Below are 12,429 nucleotides of genomic sequence, written 5' to 3'. Positions count from 1 at the left end.
TGCAGGTTTTTAAAAAACCTAGTTAGATCTGCTCAGTCACTGATGGCTTTTCATGATCTCGCCTCTCCCAGCATTTGGGGTCCCAGGATGGCACCAGCGTAGCAGGAGAGGGACAGAGGAGGTCTTAGCTGCAAAAAGGGCTCAAGCCGGGAGCCCTACATCTTGTGGTGGGTGTTGTGAATTCACGTGGCAGACGACCCCAAAGGGCGGATGTTCATTCAACCAACAATAACCAGGGATAACCCTGCAAACAAGACATACTCGGGGCTCTAATCTAAGGATAAAACCACCCACACCAATGTCGACTAGAGGTGCCAAAGGCTTAACAAGGTACAGAAGAAGAACTTCAATTAGACGGTTTATCACGCAAGTCCAAGCAGCACGAGGCCAAGGGATGCTCCTGCCTGTGGTGGACAGCCCTCCCACAGATGTTGCTAGAACTTTCTTTCGCTCACAACCCTAAAACCTACCCAAGTGTGCTCAGCCTTGATTCCCTCAGCTCACAGCTTCCACAGCTCACTGCCCATGCCAGGCACACCTCAGCGGCAGCTTGAAGCCACAGCAGCAAGGACCACAGCGACCCAGCCCCCAGGTCCCACCCTGGGCCGCACACGCCACGCCAGCCCTTTACACGCGCGCTCCACAGTTCTCAAGACTCTCAACTTTCGGTAGTAGTAGTCCCTTTTAAAAAACATTTTTTTTTAAAAATCGACATATAACCTGGCACAGCACCAGCATAACAGTTATGTTAGCTCCGGGGTACCACACAGTGATTCGACCAGTCTAGATGCCACACGGCACTCACTGCTAGCATCTGTCACCACACAATGCCATTACACCAGCACCGACTATGCCCCTCCGCTGTGCCTCGCGTCCCTGTCTATGAGTCCCATCTTTGTAGAGCTTGAGGCTCAGAGACAAGTAACCCACTCAGGGCCACACGATGACTGACGGGGCAGACAGTCTAACCCAGGCTCACCTACTCTCAGCCCTCTGGTTTTCCCATCCTGTCAAGTTCACCCTCTCGCCGGGCCTCGCCAGGTGGGTCCGGCTGGCAGCTCTCCTCCATGGCCCACTCAGGGGTCTCCCCACGGGCTGCTTACCAAGGAGGTGCTTGATGATGGCTTGGTTGTGCTCCCAGAGGTTGCTGAAGGTCCCCCAGCGGGAGTGACCGTCAGGCACGGGGTTGGCTTTGATCCAGCCGCCACAGGCATAGGTGAAGAAGTCCTGGCAGGGGTCCACTGTGGGGTCCATAGAACTCAAGATGGAGCTGGTCACTGAGACACAGGCCTCACTGAGGCACACCGCGGGGGTTCCTGGCAGGGGTCAAGGACAAGAGGCCAGTGAAGGGCAGGAGAAGGCTGTGGGAATACAGTGCGGGTGGCACTGGGGTGCCATGTCCCCGCCCCAACCCCGACCGAACAGAGCTGGAGCTGGATGGTCACCAGACTTCTACAGAAAAACGATTTCAGTAGATTTATAATTTGCTGGCTTGTAAAAGAAGACTTCTGTTTAGCGACCTAAAATCCCTTCTGTGGCTTGAAAAGTACCCAGAACCAAGGTGTTTCTCTTAATCAGTCCTTCCTTCCACAAATATTCATTTTTTTTAAGTTATTATTCCCTGATGTTCCACAAGTTCATTCACTTGCTCATGCATTCATTCATTCAACTACATAATAACTGAATCTCTTCCAGGTTCTTTACTGAGTGGTGGTGGGGTATGTGTGTGTGTGTGTGTGCGCGCGCGCGTGCATACGTGTGGTGAGGGATATAAAAGGCATAGTCCTTTCTTTCAGGAGCTGAAAATATAGCTGAAGATACAAACATTTTATAAGAAAATTAAATCACCACCAGAGGAGAAATGTTTGTCATTCTGGAAACAAACTGACTGTATTTAGTCTGAGACAAATGGGTGATGCAGACAATTTGGTACGAGGACTTAGGGCAAAGGACAGCCTGTAATGAACAGAAGAAACTGAAAAATAATTCCCTCTGAGTACAAGGCAGGAGAGTTATCTCATTGACTCTCAAAAAAATAAAAATGGAACAGACTGAACAAACCATTTTCTTACGGCCATTTTTATAGACAAGGAAACTGAGGCACAGAGAAGCTTAGTAGCTTGTTCAATGGCCAGTGGGGTACGAGCCCCATCCTCTCTCTGCTCCATCTCCTATGGGCCTGGAGGGGCACGATGCCAGCTATGACGGGCAGTCCCTGGGGGGCCCCATCTGTTAGGTGCCTCCCAGAGGAGAGATGGTAATCAGTGCAGGTGGCCAGTGGGGAGGGCTGCCAAACTACAAGAGCCTCCCATGAATCCACTTCCTCGGGGCTGGTTCTCACAGGACGTGGGGCAGAGGCGGGAGGGCTCTTAGAAGGCCAGAGGTAAGAAGAGGGGCTGGACCCCTGCCTCGGGGTTGGGTGGTGGGCTCCAGCAAAGGAACCAAACTGGGCGGCCTTGATGGGGGCTCAGCCCAAGGAGGAGGGAGATCCAGCCTCGTGATTAAGAATGCAGGCCCAGCCGGGTCCTCGGCTGACACTGGTGACAAGAGGGACTTGTCTCACATTCGTTATCTCATTCAGGCCTCACTGCAGACATCAGATACAGGCATGATGCCCTGGCTAAAGAGGGGGGCGCTGAGGCTCTGTGTGCATGAATGGGGTACAGCCACACGGCTGAGTGGGAGAGCCGAGGCTGAAGCAGCTCCAAGGCCGGTTTCCTTGTTTTCCTCTCCGCCTCTTTGCTGGTCCCATCGGGGGCTGGTGTGGCCCTTCTGGCAAGTTCAGTGTTCCTACCGCACAGGGAGGAGTACGGCAGGGCGAGGGCTGGAGGCTCTTAGACCTGGGTTCAGATCCCAGCTTTCTGATTCCAGCTGTGGGCCTTGTGCGGTGACCTTGTCTCACTGAGCCTCAGTTTCCCCATCTAGTAGCAAGGAAGCACAGCGGGCCTGATGTCACAGCGATGGTGGACACCTTTGTCTCTGGGCCTGATGTCCCCAGGCCAACCTTCATAAAGCAGGAAAGGATGTGTGGTTCTGGCAGGGAAACAGGGCACCAGCCCGAGCTGAGGTGGCCTGTGGGCTTTCTCACGTTGACGGCAGGCACATCTGGCAGGCTGACGAAAGGCTCAGAGGAGCCACACGGCAGCACAAAAACAAGGCTCACTTTATTTGAGGGGCTTAGTTGTTTGGAGCGGACTGTACAACCATCACAAATTACTGACCTGGCAGACACGAAAATGGAAAGCAACTGGCAGGGGTGTGCTGTCACTGAACCATCTCTAGAGGAGGCCATCTCTACTGGAGCTGCACAGCCCACTCCCCAGGGGGGAAAACGTACCAGAATCTTCGGGGTGCGGGTGGGGGAAGAGAATTTCTGTGTGGTTTAAAAAGCTTAGTCACTACTATGAGAGAACTTCGTATTTGGGAAGGGAAAAGAATACCTATTGTTTTTATACAGCAAACTGCAGGAAGCTGGGCTTGACCAAACCGTGGCTGCTGGGAATGTCCCAGAGACAGACTGCAAGAGGGTGATGCCCCGGGAATAAGGCCTATCAGAAATGGCATGCCAGCGTGCGTGTGTGTGAGAGACAGGGAGATGAGGAGGGACATGGGCGAGTTGATATTTGACGTTACCATAAGGGGACTTGAGTTTAAAAACAAAACAGGGGTGCTCACTTCGGCAGCACATATACTAAAATTGGAACGATACAGAGAAGATTAGCATGGCCCCTGCGCAAGGATGACACGCAAATTCGTGAAGCGTTCCATATTAAAAAATAATAATAATAAAATAAATAAATAAATAAATAAATAAATAAAAACAAAACAGGAACCAGTCTCCCGAGAGGCCTGATGGGTCTCCACTCTGCTAAGAACAGAGCAAGGCCCCAAGGTGATGCCTGAGTGATATCAGGTTGTTTATCCGCTTAGTGGTTTATAAATCCTTTAACCAGCAATTCCTGATCCGGCATAGTTGACCGATTACTTGTTTCTAGGCCTCCCTCATCAACATCAAGGTCAGCACCTTCAAAACTCGGCCCAGGCTCCAGCTCCTCAGGGAAACTTTCCCAGACCCTCATTCCTCGCTAGGCCCCTCGGCTGGCTGCCTGGCTGTGTGCTTTCTGGGCGCAGACTGTGCTAGGTCATGGCTATCTCCCTGTCTCCCTCCCCGACTGGGAACGCGAGCTGGAGGGTAAGGCCAGCACCGTACCTGCATTCCTATCTCCTTCGCCCAGCACTGTACCTGGCACCTAGCAGCTGTCCAGTACGTGTGTGTTGAACGAATGAGTGAATGAGAGGAGCTTTGTCCAGCTCTTGGTCACCACCTATGGAGGCAGAAAATATTTCTTCCTCTGAGGATGTGCGTGACCGGTCGAGAAGGAGGAACGGCCCCAGATCTAGTCCACAGATACCCGTCTGGACAGTGCTGGGTCCCAACACTGAGTAAGACACTGAAGAATCTTTTCTGGGAGAATCTTGTGTTTTACTGACAGTTTGTAAAGCGCCTGCAAGTTTCTGGAAAGGGGGTGTGGCAGGAAAGTAGACAAAGAGGTATTTAGGGGCCCAGACATGACTTTGAGATGGGTCTTTCAGTACCAGCGGAGACTGTGCTCTACCTAGCCTGATGTTTGCTCAGGTGTGGCCAATGCCGGTGGCTGCTGGCGATCGTGAGGTTACTGTCAATCTGGGGTGGCCCCTGCTGTCCCAGACCAAGGCAGCCAATGAAGATACATGGGTTGGCTCAGGGCTCATGAGATCCTGGCCCAGAGTCACCCTGGCAGGGGTATGGGGCAAGAGCTCCTTTCATCCTGGTCCAGGCTGGGGAATACTCTCTTGTGGTGCAGAGGGGGCCGGGATAGAGGCCGAAGCAAGGCTGATTCCTGTGGACCCCATTCGTGGGCCTGAGCTCTAGGATCCAGCCCTCGGGGGTTCCCTTCTCATTTCTGGGAACTCCTGGGGCAGTCTCAAGGTAACACTGGCTGCTGGAGTGCCTGACACAGGTGGATGTAAGGATGACTGAGGGGATGTCCTACCCTCTCTCCAGGCCCTCAAACTCCTTTCCCTACTCAGTCTAGCATGGCCACCCATGCAGTCCAGCAACTTCATAGTGGGGAAGGCACAGCGAAGCCTGGGGTGAATGCTCCCAGATCCTGGGAAGGGTCATAACCTCTCTGATGGGATAGGTGACCAGGTGACCGAGTTGGTGGGACTGGACCCCGAGCAAAGGCCCCAGAGGCGGCTCCACCAGATGGACCACCTGCCACGGGAAAGCCAGCTGTTTGGGCACAAGGGTACGAGAGATCCTGGAATTGGCCAGACCCCCTATCCTTGTTGTTTAACTTGGCTCTGCCCTTTCCATTTCCACAAGTGCTTACTGAACATCAACTCTGCACGAGGTACTCGACTGGATACTCTCAACCAGACGCAGAGAGCCAACCCCAGACCCCAGAGGGCAGGATCGGCCCGGCCCCACCATACTGCCCGACAAGACTGGACCCAGAGATTTGATGACAATGTGTACAGATGAGGCCCATGGAGGCCAGCTGGGCCTGGCAGGTCTACTCTTCTGGGTGTTCTAACACACACAAGTGTACCACAATGACAAAGGCAGGTGGGGCCAGCCAGCCTTGGTTGAGACCAGCTGCCCCCTCCCTTGGTGCACCAGCCACATAACCTTGAGCAAGTCACCTAGTCTCCCGACCTTAGCTTCTTCAGATGTTAAATGGGGTCAAAAGTAACCACACCTCACAGGGTCGCTGTGAGGAGGAAACGAGATCCTGTTTGTAAAGAAGAGGTGTGGTATTTGGTTCATGGAAAGTATTAAGTCAACGGAAGCTATTATCGCTTTCTGTTGGAACTAAGGATGGCGGACAGTGCCAGACTGTGAGCCTCGTCAGCTCACATCCTAACAATGACAGTACCCAGAGCTAAGACTAAAGAAGTCCTTGTAAGCACCAGGTGTGTGACAGACATTGATCTCTAATCCTCATGGCCAGCCCCAAATCGGGCCCCATTTTCCCTATTCACAGGAGAGCGGACAGAGGCTCTGGGAGATGAAGTGACTTGTCTGAGGTGACACAGACAATAAATTGCTGGGCCAGTGTTTGTTTGGACTCCTGTCCCAAACCTCTGCACCACTCACGCTGTCCAGCTCCCACGTCTCAGCCCATCTCAGCACCGAGCCGTCCGGGCCGTGCTCTCTCCTCGGCCCTGGAGGCCAGCCCTGGCTTGAGCAGGGAAGCCCTCTGGCCCCAGGGGACAGAGCTGAGGGCAGAAGCGAGTCAAACCCACGACGAAACACAGAGGCACCTACTTGTCCGGTACTGAATGCCCAGCGCTGCCAAGCAGGCCACCAGTCCTGCCGCCAGAAGCACCACCAGCACCACCAGCCGCTTCTCCACCTGGGTCCGCGCAGCCCAGCACCTCTGGCCACTCCGGGGGCTGCGGAAGTTCACCTGCAGGGAAGGAGGCAGGAGGGGTGGGGAGGATGTGAGCTCAGGGTCCCCCTTCCCCAGAAGCAAGGGGCTCTGAGGCAGGCCCGGGCCCCGGGGAGCCATCAGGGCCGCCCTCCTGCCTCAGGGGTGGTCCGGTTCCCACAGAATCAGTCCTAATCCAGGAAGGGAGCTGCCACCCTGCTCAGCAGCTCGGATTAGCTCCTAAACACCAGACTCAAGCTGCTCAACCCAGCCGGACTTGTGTTTTTTTGTGTTACCCGATACGGGTAGGGGAAAAAAAAAAAAAAAAGAATAGCTTTTCCCCTGTTTCTCCAGTAAGGAGTTCAGAAAGAACAGGATGTTTGGACTTGCAGGCATCCAGTGAGCATTCAGCTGGGCTCTTCTCGGAGCCCCCACACCAGCAGGCCAGGATGACACGCACAGCTCACACTTTCCAGGAGTGCGGACATCCTTTGCTCATTACACCCTCACGGTCCCGTGAGGGCTGTGTTACTAGTTCTCTTTTACAGATGAGGAAACAAGTTCACAGACGCGAGGCCCCTGCCTCTCATCACACAGCTAAATGAGGAGAGCTGGGGTTTGAACCCAAGTCTGTTGACTTTGGAGCCCACCAGAGGGTCAGAGACGGGTGTCTGGGAGATGTCAAGGGAGAGGCAATGGAGAGAGCGCTCCATTCAGGCAGGTCCTCAAAGGGAGGAGGAAAAATGTCCCCAGCCTAACAGTCTAGCTAAACAGGAAGGGAGGCACAATGAGGGGAAGTGGAGGGCGTGGTAGGGCCCTCCGAGCTAAGGAGGGACATACTGGGCAACCGCACTGGGAGCCCTCAGCCCAGGCCTTCACACCTGAGGCCAGAGAGGGGCTCCCCTCCATCGAAAGTGGTGCTTCCTGCAAAAGCCTGGGCCCCAGCATAGGTGGGGAAGCTTGGCTTGGTGACACTGCAGTCATGTGCCACCACATTGGAAATACTGAGAGGAAGACAGACTCCCTTGCTTTCAGCTGCTCACAGTCCAGTAGGAAGGCAGATAAAGAAACAGACTGGGGTGGAGGGTGGGGTGGGGGTCCAGTCAGGGAAGGCTTCCTGGAGATGGGGATACCTGGGCTGGGTCTTGAGGAATATGTAGGAGCTGGCCAGGTGAATGGGGAAGGAAAGGGGAGAATAAGCAAGGCCTAGATCCTAAGGGGCCCTATAAGCCCCTTTAAAGAACGTGGACTTCATCTGGAGGGCAGAATGACATAGAGCGGATGTGCCCCTTTGGAAAGACCAAGGTGGAGGGAGAGAGACTTGTGGGGGGGGGTGTGCATGCGGCAGGTGGGGGGGACACGCAGCTGTCAGGGGGCGGGGAGTGGGGAGCTTTCAGGGGAGATGAGGAAATACAGACTCTGACCTGTGAGTGCTCCCCCAAAAGCTGAGGGGGTGCCTGTCCCCAGGAGCCAGGTCCCAGCCCTCAAGGCGCCTCATGCAGACATGTGGGATCTGAGGCTGGTCCCCTGAGGGATGGGCACCATGAAGCCTCATGGTCATCACGGCGTAATTTCTGGGCAGGAAATGACTGGGAATTGCCGCACCAGAGAAAGGGGAACATGAGAACTTTTTGTGGAAAAAAAAGAATTATGTTCTAAAACCAACAAAAGGAACTCGGGGCCTAGTCATATTTCCGAGGAGGGCCGGGTGGCTCCAAGACCCAGATAGGAGGAAGGCTGGTGCTGCCCAAAACCCCTTTCTGATGAACAGTTTTAAAAATGTGAGAAACAGGAAAAAAAAAAAAAAAAGGCGAGTCACAAAGCTTCTGACCACGGTACTACAGTGAAGTTAACACTGGGCTGGGAAGGCCAGGGAGGTGCTAACATGTTCCCAGCAGTGGCAGGTTTATAAAGTGCCTCTTCCTCAGCATCGATTTTCTCACACAGCTCCTCTTGGGAACTGCTATTCAGAGGAGTCCCAAAGGATGTGAAGCAAGCGCTGACATTTCCCTCTTCCTGCCAGCCTGCCCCTGGCCTGCCTCACGGGCTGCCTCCTCCTGAGGGCCCTCAGGCCCCCGTATCATGGCCCAGTGCAGGAGGAGAGGGGGCGACAGGCAAAGAGGCAGGGGGCACCCCTCTGCCTGGTGCTGGCTCTCGGAAGCGAGGGAGCATAGCCGTCAGGCCTGGGGAAGCAGGCACACCTCACCATCCGGGTCTGTGGAGGGAGTGCCCCCACCTCCTGGGAGGTGGGGGTGGGGAGTCAGGTAAAAGAGAGGGAAAGAGAAAGGGAAGGGAGAAGATGAGAGAAACAGAGGAAAGGAAAAAGGAGTCATGAAGGTAGCTAACACTCGAGTGCCGTCTAGGGGCCCGGCCATCGCATTAGTTCCATTTTGTTGCTGGGTGATGCTATTCTAATACAGGATATTATAGAATATTATAGATGCTATCCTATCTTCATGGCGTCCTGAAGAGCAGGCACTAGTAGCAGCTCCAGAAGAAACACAGGAAGTCGGGGGAGGAGGGGGAACAGTGAGAAAACTCATGTCTCTCCAGAACCCTCAGCCTCAGGCCCATGGCCACGCCACCAAGGAGCACAGAGTTGAGCCGAACCTCATTGTCTCGTGTCAACCAAACAGATGGTGTTCACTGGGAAACTGAATCCGAATTAAGTCCAAATTAAATTAGAAATTCAGTTCCAGGAAGAAATGGCAAACGGAATTTGAAAATAGGGTTTTTAACCTTTGTAATGTTCTTTGCTCAACTCAGTACTGACTGGCTGAGCGCCTGCGGGTTGCCTGAGGGCAGAAGGAATCCAGAGGCATCCCCCTGGGGCAGGAGAATTCGCCCAGAGGCCTCTCTGGGAGAAGCCATCCAATTCCTGGTGCAGTGGATGGGGCCAGGCTTTGAGGCCCTTCTCTCTGAGCCCTGTGGTCCCTGCCCAGCCTCCTTCAGACCATCCAGCAAGCTGAGGTCACAGCAAGGGGAGGACACAAGTGCTTTCTCACTTTCCTTTTGGAAACAAGAGCATGTTGCTCACCAGAGACTGGTCTGCAGCGGCTCGGAGGGGGAGAGGATTAGTGGCAGGTAGCCCACTCCGTCTCGGGAGAGGTAACTGGGAGCGGCCATCAGCCAAGGAGCCGAGCTGGCACGTGGGAGATGGAGCAGAGAATTACTGTAAACGCTGTGCTCACGGGTGGGCTTAATATCCCATTTATTGTCATGGGGGGCAGAGGGAGAATGAGACCAAAGGAAAAGGATGCCCTCAAAGGAGCGAGGTGGAAACAGAGACAGAGGAGGAAAGACACAGACAGCCAAAACAACAGAGAGAGAGAGAGAGAGAGAAACAGTTGAGCTGTCCAACCTAGGGGTTTCCAAAGCTTACACAGCCAAGGGAACAAAGCCCTAATGAGGGATAAATATTCGGTTACAGAAGTGAGTGCTTGGCTCACCTAGGCTTACAGCAAGAACGAGTTCTGCAGGCAAGGACGGGACGAGGGACACGGATGCCTGGGGTCCAGGAGGCAAGCCAGCGGGAGAAAGGGTGGGAAGTGGGGCAGAGGTGTTTGGAGGAAGCAGGGTGTCTGGAAGGGAGGCAGAGGTCCTTGCTGAGTCCCCACCAGGTCCCCCAGTGACCTGGACTGCATAGAGAGGTGAACGGGAATCAGTCTGGCCAAGGGTTTGGCAGGGAGCCCACCCCCTGCAGCCCAAGAGCCTGGCTACCCAACGAGGGCTGGCAGGGTGACCAGGCCGCCTCCTTCAAGTCAGCCTCCCAGAGCAGACAGACCCTGACAGCTCAGCTACCATGAAGGGGTTTGGTTGGGGGAGTTTCTTCCAGCAAAGTTTTTATACAGTGGACTTCCAGCTGAGGCCACTGGGGCTGGCCCAGAGCAAAACGGTATCTTCTTATTGTCCCCACCTCTTGTCTGAGCCCTACCTGTCCCCCAGGCCCGCATGCTGGACTCTCTTCCAGTGACCCATAATAGCTCACACTAATGCCTGCTGTGGGGGAGGGGACTCTTGCCATCGACACAGGAACTACAGTATTTAGAAGCACTTTCCAGCTCTTTGTTTCCCAGAAGGAACACCCAGCTGCCCATGGCAAGGGAAAAGGGAGGTTAAAGGTCAGCTTTGACTTTATCGAGACCCTGTGCGTGTGTCGCTGGGCCATGTCTGGGCTACAGTCTCCTATCTTTATAATGAGGAAGCTAGATGCGGTCCCAGGTCTGACCATCTCAAACAAGTGGACTCCTGGTGAGCACAGAGGTCTTCTTAAAGTAGGAAGTGGGCTTGTCCCTGAAATCACCCTCAAAGGACAGCCCTGTGTGTGGCATGTTTGGAGGGGTTGGGGGGAAGATGAGAAAAGTCACCAAGAATGAAATATCTCAGCTTTCCCTTCTCTTGAAGAAACTGATTTTTAGAAGCAACAAGATGAGTTTCAAAGGCTTGGGTAGCAGTGTCAGGGCCGCCTGCTCCCCAGCTTAGACTGCGGGATCACTGTAGCTGACCCCCTTTGAGCCACCAAAATGGTGCGTGCTGGGGCATGGGGTCGGGGGGCAGGCAGCGTCCTCTGAGCAGAGAAGAGGCTCCTGAGAGCAAAGTGGTTACATTTAGAGCATCTCCCTGACCTCCCGCCTAGTGAGTCATGGTAACAATGCAACCAAATCCACGGTCTGTGCACTATGCACAATGCTTTCACTCCACGGCCTCATTTCAATCTTTGCAAACACTGTCGACTAATAATATTAACCCTGGGACGCCCAGGTGGCTCAGTCAGTTAAGAATCTGCCTTCGGCTCAGGTCATGATCCCGGGGTCCTGGGATGGAGTCCCGCATCGGGCTCCCTGCTCAGCAGGGAGTCTGCTTCTCCCTCTGCCTGCTGCTCCCCCTGCTTGTGCCCTCTCACTCCTTCTCAATCACAAACACATACATAAATAAAATCTTTAAAAAATAGATTAAAAAAATAAAAAAATAATATTAACCCCATTTGACAGAAAAGAACCTATTTCATGAGCTGCTTTCAGGTCTCACAGACCATCAGAGGCCAAGCTGAGGCCTTGGAGCCATCTGGCTTTAAATTCGGCCCTTAGTCTGCAGTGAGTAATTTTAGTGAATCACAATTACCTTGGGCCTAAACATGAGATAAAGGAAAAGAAAAAGCCTTTCAGCTGCGGTACCCACAGAATGCGGTCCAGCTAAATCTAGCCCTTGGTCAGCATACTCAGTAACAAAGCTGTCAAGTTCGCTGGAGAGATGCAGGGTTTTACTTACTGGTATTGGTATGGGCAACTTTGGATTTCCAGAATCAGTGGGCTTCAAAATTGTGAAAAGTCAAGTAGTTTATTTTTATAGCTGCCCATCGAAGAGCGAGATTTGGGAGGAGGGGATGGGGCCATTTAGAAAATCTTAAATTCGGGGTGCCTGGGGGGCTCAGTCGTTAAGCACCTACCTTCGGCTCAGGTCATGATCCCAGGGTCCTGGGATCGAGCCCTGCACTGGGCTCCCTGCTTGGCGGGAAGCCTCCCTCTGCCCCTGCTTGTGTTCCCTCTCTCACTGTGTTTCTCTTTGTCAAATAAATAAATAAAATCTTTTTTAAAATAAGAAAAAATCTTCAATTTCAAGGAGCAATTGCAATTCTAGCATCGGCTCACAGGAAATTATCCAAAGGGCTGAGGAATGGTCACCTACAATGTTAGTTATTGAGCCTACTGTCCAACCTTCAGATGGGGTATAGGTAGTTTTATATACTGGTACCGTGAGGCATTATATTTTATATATTGTGACTTTTATGCCCAACATGGGCTCAAACTCACGACTCCAAGATCGGGAGTCACATGCTCTACTGACTAAGTCAGCCAGGTGCCCCGTGGCGTTATAATTTTTAATGACAGCATGTTTTGGGAGTTTTTAAACAACAGGAAAAATGCTCATGGAGTGGCATTAAGTGAAACAAGCACAGCACAACACCGTGTACTTAGAGTGAGCTCAATTATGTTTATAAATATATGTGTGCAAA

General features: G+C 53.1%; 1 protein-coding gene and 1 non-coding gene across 4 annotated transcripts in view; one reads left to right on the top strand and one right to left on the bottom strand.

Moving 5' to 3' along the window:
* The window catches only part of ECE1 (endothelin converting enzyme 1), a 115,589-nt gene that overhangs the window by 47,925 nt on the left and 55,235 nt on the right, over positions 1 to 12,429 (bottom strand). For all 3 annotated transcript variants that reach the window (XM_047725612.1, XM_047725613.1, XM_047725611.1), the window contains 2 exons: positions 6,314 to 6,455; positions 1,104 to 1,316 (listed from right to left, as the gene is read on the bottom strand). In XM_047725612.1, the coding sequence (XP_047581568.1) occupies positions 1,104 to 1,316; positions 6,314 to 6,455 (355 nt within the window). The remainder of the gene's footprint in view (positions 1 to 1,103; positions 1,317 to 6,313; positions 6,456 to 12,429) is intronic.
* Positions 3,668 to 3,774, top strand: LOC125099437 (U6 spliceosomal RNA). The gene has a single exon (XR_007127166.1). It is a non-coding gene; the product is annotated as a U6 spliceosomal RNA (small nuclear RNA).

This window comes from Lutra lutra, chromosome 4 (assembly GCF_902655055.1).
Source record: "Lutra lutra chromosome 4, mLutLut1.2, whole genome shotgun sequence".
In the NCBI taxonomy this organism is placed as follows: Eukaryota; Metazoa; Chordata; class Mammalia; order Carnivora; family Mustelidae; genus Lutra; species Lutra lutra.
Note: the sequence above shows the minus strand (reverse complement) of the source record. Positions and strands in the feature narration are given on the sequence as shown.